Source organism: Triturus cristatus, chromosome 4_2, assembly GCF_964204655.1.
Source record: "Triturus cristatus chromosome 4_2, aTriCri1.1, whole genome shotgun sequence".
NCBI lineage: Eukaryota > Metazoa > Chordata > Amphibia > Caudata > Salamandridae > Triturus > Triturus cristatus.
In genome coordinates this window covers 35,900,937-35,920,389 of record NC_140586.1, presented here as the reverse complement: position 1 = coordinate 35,920,389, position 19,453 = coordinate 35,900,937, and the positions used below count along the sequence as shown (strand labels likewise).

The 19,453-nt window shown below is 45.1% G+C and overlaps 1 protein-coding gene across 6 annotated transcripts in view; it reads left to right on the top strand.

Moving 5' to 3' along the window:
* SMARCC2 (SWI/SNF related BAF chromatin remodeling complex subunit C2) overlaps positions 1-19,453 on the top strand; it is a 501,863-nt gene that overhangs the window by 25,522 nt on the left and 456,888 nt on the right. For all 6 annotated transcript variants that reach the window (XM_085600307.1, XM_085600305.1, XM_085600303.1 and 3 more), the window contains exon 6: positions 7,771-7,840. In XM_085600307.1, the coding sequence (XP_085456433.1) occupies positions 7,771-7,840 (70 nt within the window). The remainder of the gene's footprint in view (positions 1-7,770; positions 7,841-19,453) is intronic.

Here is a 19,453-nt window from a genome sequence, read left to right as displayed (position 1 = left end):
GTACCAAATGTTGAACATGAGATATTTTTCATAGTGTATTCACTATCCTTTCACTTTTTCCTTTTATTTTCTTCTTTTTCATTTTTTTTCATTTCAACTTTGTTTCCATTAACGCTGTGTACTGACATCGTCTTTATGGTGATGGACTTCCTGTTTCAATATGGCGGCTGTAGTCACAGCCTGCTCACTAGTCCTGTTTCTATGTTAGTGTTTCAGTCCTTCTTCAAATCACCAAGCCGCAGTCACGTAATGGTAGTTGAGTCAGCGACTCGGCGTTCATGGTCGTGGTTACAAGTTTGGTGGATTTATCTTTTTTGAGGTAAGTGCGAACTAAATAGTTTTGAGCACTCCGGTAGAGTACAACCAGCCGTTTAGAAGTCTCAGCATTTCATTCATACTTTTTCCGGCAGATACAATTGTCGAAAACTTCTTTTGGTGGAAAGACGGGCATGAGATTCAGTTCGTTGATGCTACGCTTTGGTTATATCTGGGTAAGCGAGTTAAGTTTCACATCCTCATAAGATCACTTTGTTGATTGGCATCCGATACTTAGTGAGTCTCCTTTTGGTTACAGAGAGTTTATCCAAATCACAGCCTTCTACTTGCAGTGGATTGATTCAGCGCTTTTTAACTTTGTAATCCACGTACTTCAGTAATCCTTAGGTATGTGTTTTAGTTTCTTGTATACGCATTCTCTTGCAATTGGTGACTGGTGTTATTCTTTAGTTTCAGTCTGGTTACGGACTGTTAGTCACTTCCCCCAGCTGCTGTAGATGTATTTCAAAACTGATCTTTTTTAGCGCACACATGTGTCGCTTTTCTTGTTCTTTCTTTTCAGTGCTCTTGGTGTGATGGGACTGCATTTTCGTTTGCTACACGGTGGATTCTTTCGTTTTTCCCTTTTTTTCTCTTCTCGTATTTAGTCACACATATCAATTCCTGGCTCCGGTTGAGTCCACAATTAGAAATGTTCAGTATTGAAGCTTTGGTTTTGTATTTACAATTGATATACCATTATTGTTTATTTTCCTAGATTCCCCTGATGAAGGGCTCAGTTGAGAGCCCGAAATGCATTGGGATTTTCTGTTAATATGTGAAGCTTTGACAAAGCACTTATGCTGACTACAAGCAGCATTCTGTTTTGTTACAAAAAAGAAGCTATCTGTATTCATCAAGAATAAAAGCAGAAGACTTCAATTAGTTTTTTAACTATTCACATTACTGTATGTGTGTTTTTTTTCTGGTTATATTCCACTAACAATTGGTGTCTAATTGGATAATATTCTGTATAAATGTTTTGAAATTTGTTGTTCAAATATTGTTATATGTGAGTACGCCCCTTTCGGGCACATAGTAGTGCACTGGGTATTTCTAGACATTGTTCTAGAATTCTTATCCTTTTTTTAAATTTTTTTTTAAAACTAATTATTAGGCATTGTTAGTGCAGTAATGCCATTAAGAGTACATGGTGCTGGGAGTTTGTCATAACGAACTTCACAGCAATTTTTTCTGGTTATATTCCACTAACAATTGGTGTCTAATTGGATAATATTCTGTATAAATGTTTTGAAATTTGTTGTTCAAATATTGTTATATGTGAGTACGCCCCTTTCGGGCACATAGTAGTGCACTGGGTATTTCTAGACATTGTTCTAGAATTCTTATCCTTTTTTTTTTATTTTTTTTTAAAACTAATTATTAGGCATTGTTAGTGCAGTAATGCCATTAAGAGTACATGGTGCTGGGAGTTTGTCATAACGAACTTCACAGCACCATAATGGCTTTACTGAGAACTGGGAAGTTTGGTATCAAACTTCCTAGCACATTAAACCCACACTGATGCCAGTGTGGGATTTAATGAAAAATGCACACAGAGGGCATCTTGGAGATGCCCCCTGAAAAACGACCTAACTCCTGGCTGAGTGGCTGCTCGCCAGCTGCCACCACCAGACATATTTCTGGACCCCTGGGTCGAGAACCTGCTGCTGCCGGTCTGGAGCAATGCACATCCTGGAATGAGGTGGTTGTTACAAACCGATGGTGTCCCAGCATCCTGAGGCACCGCACCATACCTCTCCAACCGATGGTCACCTCCTGAAGGTCTTTGTCCCCGCACCTGCAGTCTTTGTTGCATCTGGAGAATCCCCATTGAAATCAACAGGGTACCCGATGCCAAAATAGCACCCTGCACCCAGCCGCCCCTATGGGTGTACATTGGGTGCTAACTCTGATTCCCCTTTGCCCTGAGCCTAACACCAGGACCTTTGCTCCCAAAACCTTGTGACCTGCTCGTGAGCAGTCCCCAACCGGAGGCCCCCTATCCCCTTTGGATAACATTGGGCCTCAGCACTCTGCACCCGGCCGCCCTTGTGCCGCTGAGGGTGCTTTGAGAGTGCATCCTCGACTCTGGGGGAACCCTGGTTCTAACCCCAGAACACCAACTCCCACAAACCTGTACTTACCTGCTAACCAATAACTTCATTTCCTCTCATAGAATTGCATTGCCTGTTTCCCTTAAATTATTTTAAGTGTTAAGTTGGTTTGTATGAAACACTGAAAAACTGCAAATGTACAAATACTGATTTACTTACCTTTTCTCTAGGAAAAGTCCCAGTGTGATATCTAGGCATATCACACTGAGTAGAAAAAGTAACTTTAAAAGTAATCTAAAAAGTAACGTACAAAGTAATCTGTAAAGTAACTGACAAGTAATTTTGAAACATTGACTTGCCTGTAATTCAACTAACTGCATTTAAACCTGCTTTCAACTGTAAAACATTGCATACGATTTAGCAAAGTATTATTTCACTTACCTGCACCAGCCTTGGCTTGGTTCTAAAAATAAAATAACGTAATATTTGTGATACAAACAAATTGGTCTGAGTTCATGCTTTGAGTGTGTGACATCATTTGCTGCCTAAGTGTGTACAACAAATGCTTAACACTACACTTTGATGAAGGCCTTACTGCTCGCCCACACAATCACAAATAGAGGGTAAGGTGCTATCTGATTTACCTCTGCCTAGCTTTGGGGTTCCACTGGACTCTGTGCACACTGTACCTCATTTTGGTATAGTATATACAGAGCCAGCTTCCTACAGCTGGGGGCTGTGTGGGGCCTGCATGCACGGTGCACCAAGCACAGTGAAGTGCCGTTGTTCTTTCTCTGGGGCTGTGGCTTCAGTGGAAGAGGTAAAGTAGTTGGGGCTAATCCTTCAGGTTCTGCATTGCATATTAGTGAGCCTAAGGGCAGGGCCAAACAGAAATATTGTTGCATGGGCAGTGTGAGGCCAACTAGGTTTAGACCAAGTGTTGCCTCATTGGCACAGAGATGAAGAGCAGAGTGGACCCCCTTAAAGTATCCCAGGGATAGTGGATGTTGTTTGGGGGTAAGTTGGACTAGGTACAACATTGCAGAGCAAAATGCCCAAGAGTATGGCAACAGAGGTACAGTGTCTCACAGACAGAGGGTAAAGCAGAAGCTAAGCACAGTGTTGTAGGCTACAGAAGGTGGAAGGAGAGATAGTCGTGCAGGGGTTTTAGGAGGGACCTGTTGTACATTGCAAGTGGAATGCAGGACGAGAGAGAGCAGCTGTTAACCAAACACTGGTTCCAAGGAGTGTGGAGAATGCATGGAGCCTGATGAAGGTGGTGGGATGTGGAAGGAGAATGGATAGACTTGTGTTTTTCCTAGAAGTATCAGGTCTGAGACTTTGTCAGTAAAGCTTGAATTATATTGGGCCCTAAACTGTGTGAAAAAATGCCGTGAGCCACAATGACCAGAGTCTGATGCAGGGCAGTTGGGAGAGCGAAATGTGACTTGGACTTGATGAACGGGTCTGGTAGGAATTAAAGTGGGTGTCTTTACATATGTGCCTGTGTGTCTCTCCATTAATGTGTGCACGGATGTCCAACTGTGTCTCTTTTTGTGGCAGGCTGTTGCTCCAAAGAATTTTGCTGTTTGCCATTGTCTTTACTTTTGTCTTTGTGTCTCTGTGAAGTGGCCTCATTGTCTGTGTACTGTGTTCTTTTTGCATTTATCCGGACCTGTCGAATATGCTGTTGAGGGAAGTCCTCTTAAAGTAAAATCAGGCGGCTTGCTTTGGATGCACATTAATGCTCTTATGAGCATGCAATATTCCCTCTTTTTTTTTTTACGCAATGAAATGTGGCATCTGTCCCTTCTGTGGCTTATCAATAAGATGGTTAGTTGCAGAGATAAACATTTGGGGGAGTTCACACCCGTTTTTAGTGTTTTTGTAGTATGTTTATTTACTGTGACTCCGTCCATATCAGTCTATTAGTAAAAAGTTTGCTTTGGTATTTGTTTTGCAACGAAAAATGTGCTGTCTCAAAGTAGAATTCAGTAGTTTGTCAATGTAGCAAGTTGAAATTGTTCATTTTCGAATACACTGCGATAAAAATGAAATAAAGATAACATGGTCCCCATAAATGGTTATATTTGTTCTTTGATGTTTTTAATACTTGTATACTGTATGTGCTTTTATGGTTTATTTTGATAAATCAAATAAAGTTACTTGATAACATGGTCTATCCTATTTTACAAATATCTACTTCCGTTGCATCACTTAGTTTGTTATAGCTCATTGCTAAATGTAGTCTTATGTGCCTTTTATTGTTTTCCTTGACCATTGTGATGCGATGCTTTTATCTGAAATAGGACCCACAGCTCCGAAAAAAATCAGTCCTGAGCTTCAGAGCCGCACTTTTAAAAATGTGAAGTTGTTTAATAGTTATCGTTGCTAAAAACAAATTCTCTGTAGTTGCAGAGCATCTGTAATGAGCCGCAGACAAACCTTTCTCAATTTTGCTCAGCATTTAAAAACACATTAGTGTGCAGCCTGCTTGTTTGTCATCACTGCAAGTTAACATACTTCCAGTGCTTTTGCGTGCTCAGGCAGAGGAAACCGCATTCCTCTGCTTTTATTCGCTTATTGACTCAGTGTTTTTTTACAGCAAAAATGGTATAGTCATGATTTTATTTGTTGCCCTTCTGAAAAAACAAATAATAAGATACATTAAAGAATATTTACAGGAATGTACATCAAGAATGTAGCTTCATGACTGCTTGACGGACTCCTGCCTGACAGAAGCATATCCCTTACATATAAAAAAACTTGTACATCATACTCCAAACCCTTTGCTAGCGTTGAGGGAGAAATGGGGGAGGGATGGTCCAGAAATAGACGACGAGGAATGGCAGGAAGCACTCTCTTCCCCTAAGGAAGTCGCCATTTCAGCGAAACTAAGACTGATCCAATTGAAAGTCCTACACCGGGTTTACCTCTCTGGACGGCAACTAGTACTAATGGGTAGGAGTGAAGATGGGATGTGCAGGAGACAATGTGGACTGGAAGGGACCTTCCTGCACATACTCTGGGAGTGTCCGCTAGTTCAAAATTACTGGAAAAAAGTACATGAGTGCATGAGTGTGGTTTGGGGGGTTACACTACGACTCGAGGTAAAAAGATGTCTCCTGAATATCTGGGAGCCCACAGACTTGAATGCAAAGGGTAGGGTCTGGGTGACGCTTGGACAGATGGTCGCCAAGCGAAATATAGCTAGACTCTGGGGAGCAACAGTGCCACCGACGATCAATGCCTGGAAAGAGGACATGAACTGGTGTATGGCACGGGAGAAAACAGTCTATGTGGCCCGTGGCTGTCCTCGAAAATGGATACTGCTCTGGACTAAATGGAATGTGTATCGTGGAAACGTGTGTGAGCCCCCATTTGTCTCCTCCCTTGACGACCAATCAACGCTCTGAAACCAAAGAAATGTGACAACGTAGTAAAGTAAGTCAAAATGAGACACAATGCTACAACCTGTAATAGACACCGTACCCAGGTATGTGGAAATGATAACTTGTATAATATGACCTTTCTTTCTTTGATGTTCAATAAAAAGAATTCTAAAAAAAAAAAGAATGTAGCTTCATGAACCGAACTTTGATCGGTCTTGTATGTCTAGCAAGTTAGAGGAGCTAATGCTTATGTGGAAATGAAATCCCTTGATTTGCTGTTTCCTGTTTAGCATCCTGTTCCTCTGCTCTGTTTAATAGTTCACATTCAACTAGTAATTAACAACCTTTTGTTCTTTCATGGTATTCTGAGGCAGTTTCTTTTGCGGAAAAAACACCTTTGTATTAATTCAGTTATTTGAAGAAGACACCCATTGCAGCATCAGTCCATTTTGTACCAATCTCAACCTGATAAACCAGTGTCCTCTTTGTTTTCTTAAATGTCTTTCCCGCTCACTATCATGGCTGTTCTGCAGAAGGTTTACTTCCATAAAATGTCTCGAATGTTGCGCTTGCAGTGACTTTATAACATTAACTTTGAAGGTGCTCCTTTGAAGGTATCTTGTCTTTTAATAACATGCACACTGTATACATTATTTCACAGGGACCATCTATTGCGTAAATCAGTTTGGTTTTACTGTAGGGGGCCGCCACCTACTTTTGAAGAATAGAGATATGACCTTGCATTTTGAAGTGTTGAGTCTGAGAACTATGGTTTATTGATGCCGTCACAATCTAGCACCTGCGATGTATGAATACCCTATCAGATGTATCTGCTATTGCGTGATAAAGGCCTAGTTAAATCTAATAATACACTTGAAACAACAGAGTAAAGTGAATTATAAAAGATGTCCATCAAATTATAGTTGTACCTTATTTTGATTATATACTGGTCTATTTGCTGGTGAGTACACTTTTGGGAAATTTGCGACCTAACGGGTCTTGCTGTTCGCCACATTGTGGAATAACTATCACAAATGTATACCTAACTATTATATCAGTATTTTGAAATTGTACTGCACATTATTCATGATGTGACAAAGTGCCTCTGACTGTGCTCTCCCTGGATTGAGGCGTATGTTTTTTATTTTACGCATTGTACTGCTTAATTTCCTGAAAATGCAAAAAAAAATCTGACTACATTGTTTCGCAATAGCTTTATACGCTCTACTTAATTGATGTTTATCAGATTGCCTTTTGAAATCTTTGCAAGTCTTTTTTAAGTTTAAACCTGGTTGGTGATGAAAAAACACATTAAGCTTCCATTTTTAATCTGTAGATTTTCCTTAAGATCTAGCGTATACATTAGACTGCTTTACTGTTAGTATTTTATATGCTGTCTGAGCAGTCTTCAAAATATGTCTGACAAAGAATATTGTACATGTTATGATATTTAATCGAAATTCATGCTGTGAAGGGTAGGTTTTTTCATTGTCAGTATATGCGAAATTAACTGAGATTGCAATTTTTTTTCGCGTGACAACATTCAGCATGTTTGTCAGTTCTCTGAATATTTTCATCTATTTTTGAATGGCGTCAGTAGAATTGCTGCAATTCTTTTCTCAATTCTCCCATAAGTGCATTTTGTTTATGAACTTCTGGAATGAAACCATAGGCATATAAGAAAGCCTCTGCATCTGATTATCTGCAATATATGGGTATTTCACGATTCCTGTTGTGATCATAAGTTCTGTGTTTAAAAGTTATTTTGTTTGTTTCCTCTTTTCAGTGGTTAATTTTATTTTATTGTGTTATGGACCTTTTTGCATTATAGAAGATGCTTGTTTGATCTATATAAGAAAGTCACCAGTGAACTACATCTACATGAGTGCAACCCTAATTGTTTGTTCTGAGGGAAGTCGGTGGTTCTTGAAGGGGAGATCAGAAGGGTTTGTGCATCCAAGTATTAATTGTAGCTAGCTGATAAGTTTGCGAATTGTATTTTTTAGGGAACTATAACAGAGGACAAAAGTACGGCCTCTCATGCGGTGGTGCCGGCTCCCAGTGCCCTCGAAGAAGGTGAGTCCTACCCTCCTAGTTTCACACCATGTCAGTTTGATGGTCCCTTCTCGATTCTTGCTACCCAATGTCCTGTCTTGGATTTCCCCCACTTATTTCATGCCAGCAATACATTGCATAATATCCTCCTTCATGGCTAGTGTAAGCGATATGTCTATGCAGTTTTACTTGGCAAATCTTGGCTGTGAATTACTGACATTGGAGGCAGATAACTATTTCGCTGGTAGATGGTGCCTTGCAATTGGCTGCTTACCATGTTTTCTACTTTGCTCATTGTTTGAGGAGGGATCGCCCTATGCTTCCTATCTCCTAACAGAGAGGCACAGTTGAAAGATGTGCAAAGTGCATTTCTAAAACTGGTAGAACTAGCTTCTTATATTTGGAGTTGATCACTTTATGTATACATTATATTGTCTCACACTGTTGTCGTTGTAAAACATTACAAAATTAAGCTATTAAAACACTTTAAGTTATTTATGCTTTTCTTATTTCCTAAGATCATATATAGCAAGTAAATTATGGTGCAGCAGTGAGCATGCATCCTAGTATTTGTTAGTTCTGCTGAGTTGCCATCCCCTTCACCCAGACTGAGAGACAACCAGCCAGTCAAGAAATTACTTACTTTATTCAAGAGTTAAGCGAACATTACGTGATTTACAGTTTCCACTGTGTTGTTTCTGCTTGGGCAATACTTGGACTCCTTTTTTTAAAAATCCTTTTATTGATTTAAATACATATAAAGAAATATTTTTGTGCATGCATTTCAAATGCATTTTAATGATAGACCATTATGTACGCTCCTCAAATCTTTGTTACATTTATGCAAGTTTCATATGAGGCATAAGTTATCGGAGGCTTATGTCGGTATTCAAATTGACTGGAGAGCTGTGTCTTGTGATCCCTTAAATGTGCTTTGTAAACTGGTTAGGTAATATATAGCAATGTAACGCACGAATAACCAAGCAACAGAAACAGTTCCTTGATGGCTAAGGAAAGTTTAGTCTGCACACTTGCTCAGATCTATGGAGTTTTATCCTTTCTTAGTTGAAATGCAAAGAGGTCTCATCTCATCGCGAGGGGAGGGAGTCGAGCGCGTGCGGGGATTAATTTTAAATAAATGTAAAAAAAAAAATTAACTTACCTTCACGGCCTGCCCCCCCCCCCCCCCCCCCCCCATCAGCCAATCACAACGTTGCAATGGCAGCGTTGTGATTGGCTGGGACGCCGACCACACTGGCGTCTATGGGGAGGCTGTTTTCTCCATGCAGGCTGCATGCAACCTACATGGAGAAAAGGGCAGTGTGTGTATGACTGGTTTGGTCAGCCCTGGGGCCTACCAAACAGTCAGCGCCCACAACAGTGCGCAAGCCACTCCTCCCCTGCCCTGGAGCAGGACCGCCCACCCGCCTGTCCCAACCACACCCTTCTGCTTTCTCGCAGTGCGAGAAGCAGAAACATAAAATGGTATTGATAATACCATTTTATGTTTCTGCTTCTGGCCCTGCAAGAAAGCAGTGGGGCGACGCTCCTCCGCCCACGCCGAGGAGCCGCCCCTGGTTTCAACGCACTACTTTTTCTTTTGCCTCAGCCTGTTTGGCTTTCCGAACGCGCATCTTTAGTTTCACGAGTGCTTTTTCAGCTGGATGCTATATTGTTTTTCATCCTATAACATTTTTGATTTTGTTAGCTCAAATGTCCAAACCTTAAATATACTTACTTAAACGAAGTGTAGTTTAAGAAGATGGCCGACAGTAGGATCAACCTATTTACTTTGTGCTTTTGACAGTGTGATTATTTGTATACGATTAAAGAGGTAAACATGCTGTTGTTGCTCCGTTTTATGAAAATAGAAGCAGCTTTAAGTTGCATGCTTTCAACTTTTGATGCTTTCTTTTAAGTTTCAATCGTTGGTGAAATAAAACCTATATCAAGGGATGCCTACTTGTGCTCTTCAAATGTGGCAAGTGATGTGCGATTACTTAATATATTCTGCAAGTAGATAGTGCAGCACCAGTTCAGCACCAGTCGGCGTCACTCAGCACCACTTCAGCAGCACCACCTGAGCATCACTAAGGAGCACCTGAGTGTGAGAAAGTGCCATCTTTCTTGCATGGTACGCCCCCCACTTTTTGCTGAATGTACTTTGACTGAGTGTGCCCTGGACTCCTGCCGATCAGGTGCCCAGGGCCTATGTTCCTTCCCTAAAACACAAAACCCAAATTGGTAAACCCTGGCCACATGTCAGCCCCTGGTTAATGCTACCCTAGGTACCCAGGGCCTTGTGGCCAGGGAAGACCTCTAAGGGCTGCAGCACTCATTGTGCCACCCTTAGAGGCCCTGTACCCTTACACACACTGCCCTTGCAGGCTGAGTGTCTGGGTACAAGACAAAACAAAGAGTCGACATGGCACACATCCTGGGCACTGTAAGTGCAGTGCTGCCATTTAAGAGTATCTGGTGCTGGGAGCTTGTCAAACAGTAACTCCACAGCACCATAATGGCAACACTGAAGACTGAGAAGTTTGGTATCAAACTTCTCAGCACATTAAATCCCACACTGGCATCAGTGTGGGTTTAATGTACCAATCACCCCAGAGGGCATCTTAGAGATGCCCCCTGAAACCTAACCTACAATCCACGTCTGTTCTGAGGCAGCTTAGGCTGCCACACAGCAGACATGTTGCTGGACCCCTGGGTAGGAGAGCCCCTGCTCTCCTGGATCTGCAACAATGCACATCCTGGGCGAGGTGCTGAATCTCCTCACCCAGGATGGGCAGGGGGAAGCTTCAAAGGCATGCCGCCTCTGTGAGCTTCCCCAGGCCACTGCAACCCCCCACTCTGGCGGGAAGCTTGGCCGGAAACCCCAAATAAGGACAGGGGATGTGCCAGCCTGCCAACCCCACCCCTCAGGTGGGGGAGGCGAGGTGAAGCACATCTCTGGGTTCTCGCCATCTTGAAGATGGGAAGCCCTGCCCAATCAGAACTAGGCTACTGCCCCCCTCCCACGGGAGAGAGGCAGGATAGGGGGTGTACCCACCCCAGGACAGGGACCCATTGGTCCCTGCCCTTTACCTACCTGTAACGCCCCTAAATCTAGTATTTAGGGGCACCCTGAACCTTCCTTCCCCAGATTCCAAAATCCGAAGAAGAGCTAGAAGAAAGAAGACCTGCCCTGCAGCTGCTAAGAAGAGGAAGACAACAACTGCTTCGGCCCCTGCCCACCAGCCTGTCGACCCTCGAACCTGCTCCTGCTCCAACCCGGCATCTCTTGTGGCCAGCAACCTCACAAACCCCGGAGGACCTGGCTACCTTTTGACTCTTAAGCCCCTAGGACTCCCATGAGTAGAGGCTCTACTCAAAAACTACTTCTAATCTCTGGCAGCAGCCCGGAACCGCGAACCAAGCACACTTTTCACCCACCAAGCCTGGCCTGTTCCGGAGTGAACAAAGACCACTAGGACGACCCCACGGCGACTGTGACCCAGAGTCCGGCACCCAAGGACCTCCCTCGACACTCCTGAAGAAGCCTGCAGCCTCAGAACCAGGTGCACCCCCAACCGCGATCAACAGAGGGTAAGAATTCCCGACACCAAAAGGCACCCCTGCACCCGGCGCCCCGCGGCCTCCGGTGCACAATCCCGGGGTACCTACCTATCCTCCAACTACCCAACTTGCCTCTCGAAGTGGTGGTGGCACCTGAAGAATCTTCGTCCCCTAGCTTGCAGTCTTTTTCTAAACCGGAGATTTCCCATTGAAATCAATTGAGCCCCTGAAGGCTCAAAAGCACCCTGCACCCAGCCGCCCGAGTGGCCTTGGCAGTGCAACCTCTACAACTATCTACTTACCCACTTGCCCTGAGTAAGTGACCAGGAGCCCAGCTCCCACAGCCGCGTGGCCTGCTTGTCAGCAGCCACCAACCAAGGCCCCCCTACCTCTCATAGGATAACATTGGGCCGAAGTCTCTCTGCACCCGGCCGCCCTTGTGCCGCTGAGGGTGAACCAACTGTACCTACCTGACCCTGGGAGACCCCTGAGTCTTTGCCCAGAACCTTAACTCTGCCAGTTGAGTACTTACCTTTAAACCGATAACTCAATTTTCTCCATAGGGTAACATTGACTGGCTTTTCCTGAAATTTCTTCTAAGTGTGGACTTTTCAAAGCTCAAACCATTCACCAAAAATCAGCCGAGTAACGAAAACACTCACCTGCTCGTAGGTGAGCTCCCAGTGCTGGATCTTGGTGCCCAGAGCCACTTTCTCACACTGAGCACCACCTCGGCCCCAGCGCAGCACCACCTCGGCCCCAGCGCAGCACCACCTCGGCCCCAGCGCAGCACCACCTCGGCCCCAGTGCAGCACCACCTCGCCCCCAGCGCAGCACCATCACTGCAGCTGTGCAGCACCACCTCTACACGGGTGCAGCAGTACCTCAGCATCAGTGCAGCACCACCAACACCTCATCACAACATCGCTCAGTGCCACCACAGCATCACTAAACACTAGCGCTTCTCCTCTGCATCACTCAACACCAACACTCCACCAACTCTGCATCAGTGCATCACCACCAGTGCAGCACCAACTCTGCATCAGTGCTTCAGTGCAACCCCACCACATCAGTGCAGCACCACCTCCGCCCCTCTCAGCAGTAACTCGGCATCAATGCAGTACTACTTCAGCATTAGTGCAGCACCACCTGAGCACCAGCGCAGCACCAACTCAGCATCCCCTTCTCCCAGCAGAGCATCACCTTAGTGTGCCTGAGCATCACTCAGCACCACCTCAGCAACACTCAACACCACTTCCGTACAAGCACACCACCTCCTCAGCACCAGTGCAGCACTACCTCAGCACCAATGCAGCACCACCTGAGCACAGCATCATTGCAGCAACACCACAGCACCAGCTCTGCATCAGCACAGCACCATCTCAGCACAGCACAACCTCATCAGTGCACCAGCAGTGCAGCACCAACTCAGCACCAGCGCAGCACCACCCCAACACCATGTCCGCATCAACACAGCACCACCTCTGCATCAGTGCACCACCAGTGCAGTCCTATCTCCGCACCGGCGCCAACACACCACAGCAGCAACTCTGCACCACTTCAACATCAGCGTAATATCACCTCAGCACAGCACCAACTCTGCATCTCTCAGCACCACCTGAGCACCAGCGCAGCAGCACCTCCACAGCATGACTCTGCACCACTACAGCATGACTCGACACCTCCGCATCAGCACAGCACCACCTCCGCCACAGCACCACCTCCGCATCAGCACAGCACCACCACCTCCTTCAGTGCACCACCACTAGCGCAGCCTCGTCTCTGCACCAGCGCAGCCCCTCCTCAGGAGCAACTGTGCACCAGCGCAGCACCACTTCACCATCAGTACAGCACCACCTCAGGAAAGCCCCTCCTCAGCAGCAACTCTGCACCAATGCAGCACCACTTCACCATCAGCACAGCACCACCTCAGCACCAGCGCAACACCACTTCACCATTAGCACAGCACTACCTCCGCACCAGCACAGCACAACTTCAACATCAGCTCAGCACCAACTCCGCATCATTCGGCACCACGTGAGCATCAGCTCAGCACCAGCACAGTCCGCACCAGCACAGCATCACCCAGCACCACCTCCGAACCCGGGGCAGCATCAACTCAGAATCACTCAATACCATCAAGGCACCACCTCCGCATCGGTGCACCACCACCAGCGCAGCCCTATCACAGCACCACCTCAGCACCAGTGCAGCACCAGTCCAGCACCACCTCCGCACCAGTGCAGAATCACCTCTGCACCAGTGCAGCATCACCTGATTACCAGCACAGCACCACCAAAGCAACACTCCGCACCACCTGAGCACCCCCTCTGCACAAGCACACCACCAACTCAGTATCACTCAACACCACTGTGAGAAAGTGCCCTCTTTCTGCATGGTTGACCCCACTTTTTGCTGAACTGCTGATGTGCTTTGTCTGAGTGTGCCTTGTCTCCTGCCAATCAGGTACTCGGGGCATACGTTCTTTCCCTAAAACTGCATTGAAGACCAAACCTAATTGGCACTCTCTGGCCAAAGGTCAGTCCCTGGTCCCAAGGCACTGCGACCAAGTGGTGGTCGTACCCAGAAGACCTTCGTCCCCGAGCCTGCAGTGTGTTTCAAACCAGAGACTCCCCATTGAAAGCTACAGGGCACCCAATGCCAAAACAGCACTCTGCACCCGGCCGCCCCAGTGCCGCTGAGGGTGCACCTTTTTTGCTGACTTGAACCCCCATTTTCCCTGAGCTTAAGGCCAGGAGCTTTGCTCCCACAACCCTGTGGCCTGCTCGTAAGCAGCCACCAACCGACTGCCCCCTATCCCCCATTGGATAACATTAGGCCTCAGCACCCGGCCGCCCTAGTGACGCTGAGGGTGTAACAAGAGTGCATCCTGACCCTAGGGGACCCCTGAGTCTACCCCCAGAATACAAACTCCCACAACCGTATACTTACCTCTGAACCGATAACCCTATTTTCCTCCATAGGATAACATTGTCTGTTTTTCTGTGAAAAGTTTCTAAGTGTGGAGTTGGAAAATCTATGAAACCCTTTAAAACTGTAACTAAATAACAAAAACGCTTTTACTTACCTGTTTACAGGAAATGTCCCAGTGCAGTATACAGGTATACTGCACTGTGTAAGAAACGTAATCTGTAAAGTAATCTTCTTGCCATTCTACAAAAAAAAAATACAAAGTATATGTACAGTATATCAAAAGCATTGCATTACTTGTAGCTCTACTGTAATCAAATCAAAGTGCATATACAATTGCAATTCAAACTGTTTACAAACTGCAATACTACTGCAAAGTACTTATTACTCGCCTGTGCCAGGCTTGCTTGGTTCTAGAAAATAAAATAACTAAAAGAATATTTTTATACAAATCCAATTGTTCTGAAGTTCAGTCTTTGTGTCAAATAATTTGCTGATTGAGTGTGTACAACAAATGCTTAACACTACCCTCTGATACAGCCTTACTGCTCGACCACACTACCACAAATAGAGCGTCAGGAGCTATATACTTATACCTCTGCCTACCCTTGGGGTTCCACTGGACTCTGTGCACACTATACCTCAGATGAGGAAGAAGATGGAGGGGATGAGGAGGTAGACCAAGCCCCCCCCTTCTTGGGGAGAAATGGGACCCAGTGGCCCGGACTCAAGAATCAACCTCTCAGCACCTAGAGCCCACACGCTGCCCTAATTCTGTTAGATCTTTCGGCAGCTTTGGATACTGTTAGCCATGAACTCCTTATCAATCGTCTGTCTGAGATGGGAGTCAGAGGTACGGCTCTTAACCCCTTCCCTGCTCATGACGGAACCACTCCGTCATGAGCCACGGGCGCCGTGTGCTCATGACGGAGTGGTTCTGTCATCCTGCGGCCGTTGGCGGCCGCTCCGCCCACGCGGCACTGATTCCCCGCCTGTGCGGGCGATCAATGCAAGTGGGCGGAGTCGTGACAGAACCACTCCATCATGAGCACAGCGCGCCCGTGGCTCATGACGGAGTGGTTCAGTCACGAGCATGGCGGCGCCGCAAACACCCCAAACACCCCCAGCGCCGCGGCAAAATTCGTGCCGCGGCGAAGGGGTTAAGCTCCTCAGATCCTTTCTCACAGACCGATCACAGTTTGTGGAATGTAACGGTCACAGGTCTACACCTTTTACTCTCCCCTGTGGGGTACCACAAGGATCGGCATTGATTCCCACTCTTTTTAATCTGTACATTATTCCTTTGGTCTCACTGATTAAAAGCTTTGGTTTCTCAGTTGTCTCATACGCTGACGACACTCAAATCGTAGTGTCAGTCACAGAAAATCCAGGCAGCACAGCAGAATGTTATCACAACTGCATGCTACAGATCGGTAGTTGGATGTCTAACAATTGTCTGAAATTAAACTCGATAAAATTGAGGTGTTACTCTTTGGCAATCGCCCATCATTTTGGTCCCCTAACTGGTGGTCTCTGGAAATGACTGCGCTCCCAACTCCTGTTCCCAAAGTGAAATATCTGGGAGTCCAATTTGATGAAAAACTTTCCTTTATGGGACACACCAATGCCATCACTTCCTCGTGTTTCTTTATGTATAAATCACTTAGGAAGGTCTTCCCCTTCATCCCTTTGGACCTACGCAAAGCAGTTATCACAGCACTGTTCTTTTCTAAAAAAAATACTGCAATGGGCTTTTTATGACTGCCCATAAGAAAGCTCTGGAGAAGCTCCAAATGGTCCAAAATGTGGCTACCGGATTGCTTCTAGGAATACCAAAACATCAATCGGTCTCCAAGTCTCTCCCCTTACTTCATTGGCTCCCGGTGAGAAAGCGGGTAATGTTCAAGTCTTTGTGCATAGCCTTTAGGGCCCTGCATCTTGAGGGTCCAGAATCCATCAAACAGCTCTTTCAACAATACATCCCTTCTAGGACTTTAGGATCCTCCTCCCAGGCCAATTTGGTGATTAATAAATTTAAAAGAGCCACCTGGGTAGTCAAGAGCTTTGCAGTGGCTACTGCCAAACTCTGGAATCGATGCCTCTGAAAATAAAAACCTTTAAAAAATCTGTTCATCTTTTGTAAGGTTCTTAAAACCTGGCTGTTTAACAATTGGCTCAGCACTACTTTTCAGTCCCTCCTTGACGTCTGGTTCAAGCCTTTACCCTGGTCCACCCTCTGGGAGTCAGCGACCTAGATACCTGCGGGTAGTAGTGCGCTTTAGAAATCTTAATTTCATTTCATTTGCTCAGGCACTACTGAGGACATTGAAGACCGCCACAATGAGGATGACAGCCTGCTAGCAAGGTTGACCAAAAGACTGGATCTAGAGACCAGACCCCTGGCTCTAGAGAGAGAGAGCAGAGATGGGCCTAGCACCCATCAATAGTGGCAGCAATTTACTTAATAACGATAAAGAGCAATCTTATGATCCTAAAATCCCCAAAGGGATTGTTTGTAAATATGAAGAGAGTGATGATATCACAAGATGGTTCACAGCCTTTGCGAACTGTTCTCTGGTAACTGCAGAGACGGACTCCTGACCTTTTCAGGGCCAGATGCTGGGTCTTATGACCTCATGAAAAGAACTCTGATTGAGGGATTTGGACTCGCAACTGAGGAATACAGAATTAGATTCAGGGGGGCTCACAAAACCCAAAAACCAATCCTGGTTTGACTTCGGTGACTAATCAGTTAAAACACTAGATGGTTGATTAACTGGTCACAGTGTGCATGATTTCAATGGACTTTACAATTTGTTTATGAAAGCACATATTTTAAGTAATTGCACTAATGAAAAGTTACATCAGCATTTGGTAGACCTAGGTCTAATTTCTCTCCAAGAATTGAGAAAGCAGGCAGACCATTGGGTCAAGACAAGGGTGACAAAAACAACCACTGGGGGAGACCAAAAGAAAGGGGTTACAAAACCTCCCCAGGGGAAAGGTGGTGAGAATCCCCAAGATAATAAGCCTGAGTCTTCAAAAGGGCCCAAAAAACCTGCACAGGGGGTGGGTCCCAAAACTCTTCACATCTACTACTAAGTACAGCGGAAAGAACTTTGATCCTGCAAAGGCCTGGTGTAACAGTCAGTCAAAACCACTTTAATCGATTAATTAAAATCATAAAAGTACAGCACAGTAATTCATACAAATAAAATGCATTACAAAATACAGTATAAAATGTTTCATAGGAGGATCAACCAAGCCAATACATGTGCCCCTAGTGTCAAAATCCGGACTGAGCGTCAAGTTTTTTCCTTTTCCTTACCGCAGTTACCAGAAAGTTAGCAATATTAAAAATGATCCATGGGGAGTCAAGTAATTGAAGATACATCAGTGCTGGTGTAACTTGATAAAAACCTCTGCCTTGAAACAATGGTAAAATATACTTCGCTCTGATTACAGTATAGTGATTACAGAATAGGATAAAGTGCGCAGTGTCTTGGATTGAGCTGTTGTCGCATTTACAGAGAGCAGCATCTTCTGGTTTGCACCAACCTTGAAAGCTCCCTAGATTAAAATGTATTAGGTTAAAACGGAATCTAGTCAACAACCAGCGATGAAAATAATTCAAAACTATCTTAAGATAAGGCTCAATCTGGGGGGAGGTTATTAGTAAAAAATGGGCCCTTACAGACACTTTATTGAGTTCCTCCCACTCCCGCTCTAAAGACCTTAAATTCAAGAATTGGACTTTAATCTGGTTAACATCCACCTTAGTAATCGTTTCTGGGTTGTCATAGATCTCAGGGCGCCCTAGATTATAAAATGTTTTCTTAATATACAGGAGCCACGGGATATCAAACGCTCTATCTAAACCCATACAGTCTTTTAAGATCAGTCGGTTCAGCGAGAGTTCAGGGTTCAGCCATATTTTGAACCAGAATAATAAAGGGGCCAGACTTATACGATCAGAAACATAATCCATTCCTAATTCTTGGTGTATTGAGAAGGTGGAGGAAGACTGGGGGACGGTGAGGAGTGAGCGAAAGAATTTATTTTCTACGGTTTGTACACCCTCCGCTTTTTTGTACCCCCAGATATCGGCACCGTAAATCGCTAAAGCTAGACATTTCGCCTTATAGATGGCAAGAACTGCCTCACATGGTTTGCCGCCCAAACGTTGAGCAAAACTTAATATAGCTGAGGAGGCTCGGCCTACGTTATTCTTCTTGGCTAAAAACTGAGGGGTCCATTAACACCTGTCATCAAACAGGACCCCCAGGTAGGTAAATTCCTTTACCTTTGTGACCTCTACTCCGTTACAATAAATATGTTTGCCTCTGTTTTTGCGTATGCCCAGGGACATAACGTGCGATTTGGTGCTATTCACCACTAAATCCAGAGAACTCATGAACTCCCCAAAGGAGTTCAGTAGTCGCTGTAATCCCAGAGGGGTACGGGCCAATAAAACAGAATTGTCCGCGTACAGAAGAACAGGTAAACTACTGCTCCCTATACGCGGTATATCCAAGCAGGCCTTGCCTAGGGTGATATCTAACCTATTGATGTATAAGGTAAAAAGTAGGGGGGCCAGGATGCAACCCTGGCGGACCCCTCTAGACGATTTAAAGTGTTGTGTGCATTTCCCCTCATGAGACACCCTTACTGCAGCATGTAGGTCTTGGTGCAAATCCGCAAGAAAATGGACTAGGCAAGGATCAATCCCCAAATCCAGTAGGATCGTCCACAGCTTTGATCTGTTCACCAGGTCAAAAGCTGTGGATAGATCCATAAATGCTAAATATATGGGACCTTTAGTTGATTTAGTGTACTTATTAATTAGCAAGTACAGATTAAGGCATTGTTCCATGGTGCCTCTACCAGATCTAAAACCATATTGTGCCTCTGATAAAATCCCCCTCTCAGTTACCCAGTCTGAAATTTTGTGCAGGATCACTTTGCCCAGAATTTTCACCGCTGAGTCAATTAGTGAGATGGGCCGGTAACATCTCGGATCACCCCTCTCTCCCTTTTTAAAAACCGGTATGATAATTGATTTGGACCAGGACTCCGGGAACCCATTCACAACACTAGCATTAAAGACGTTGGTTAAGATGTTACTCCAGAGCTCGATGT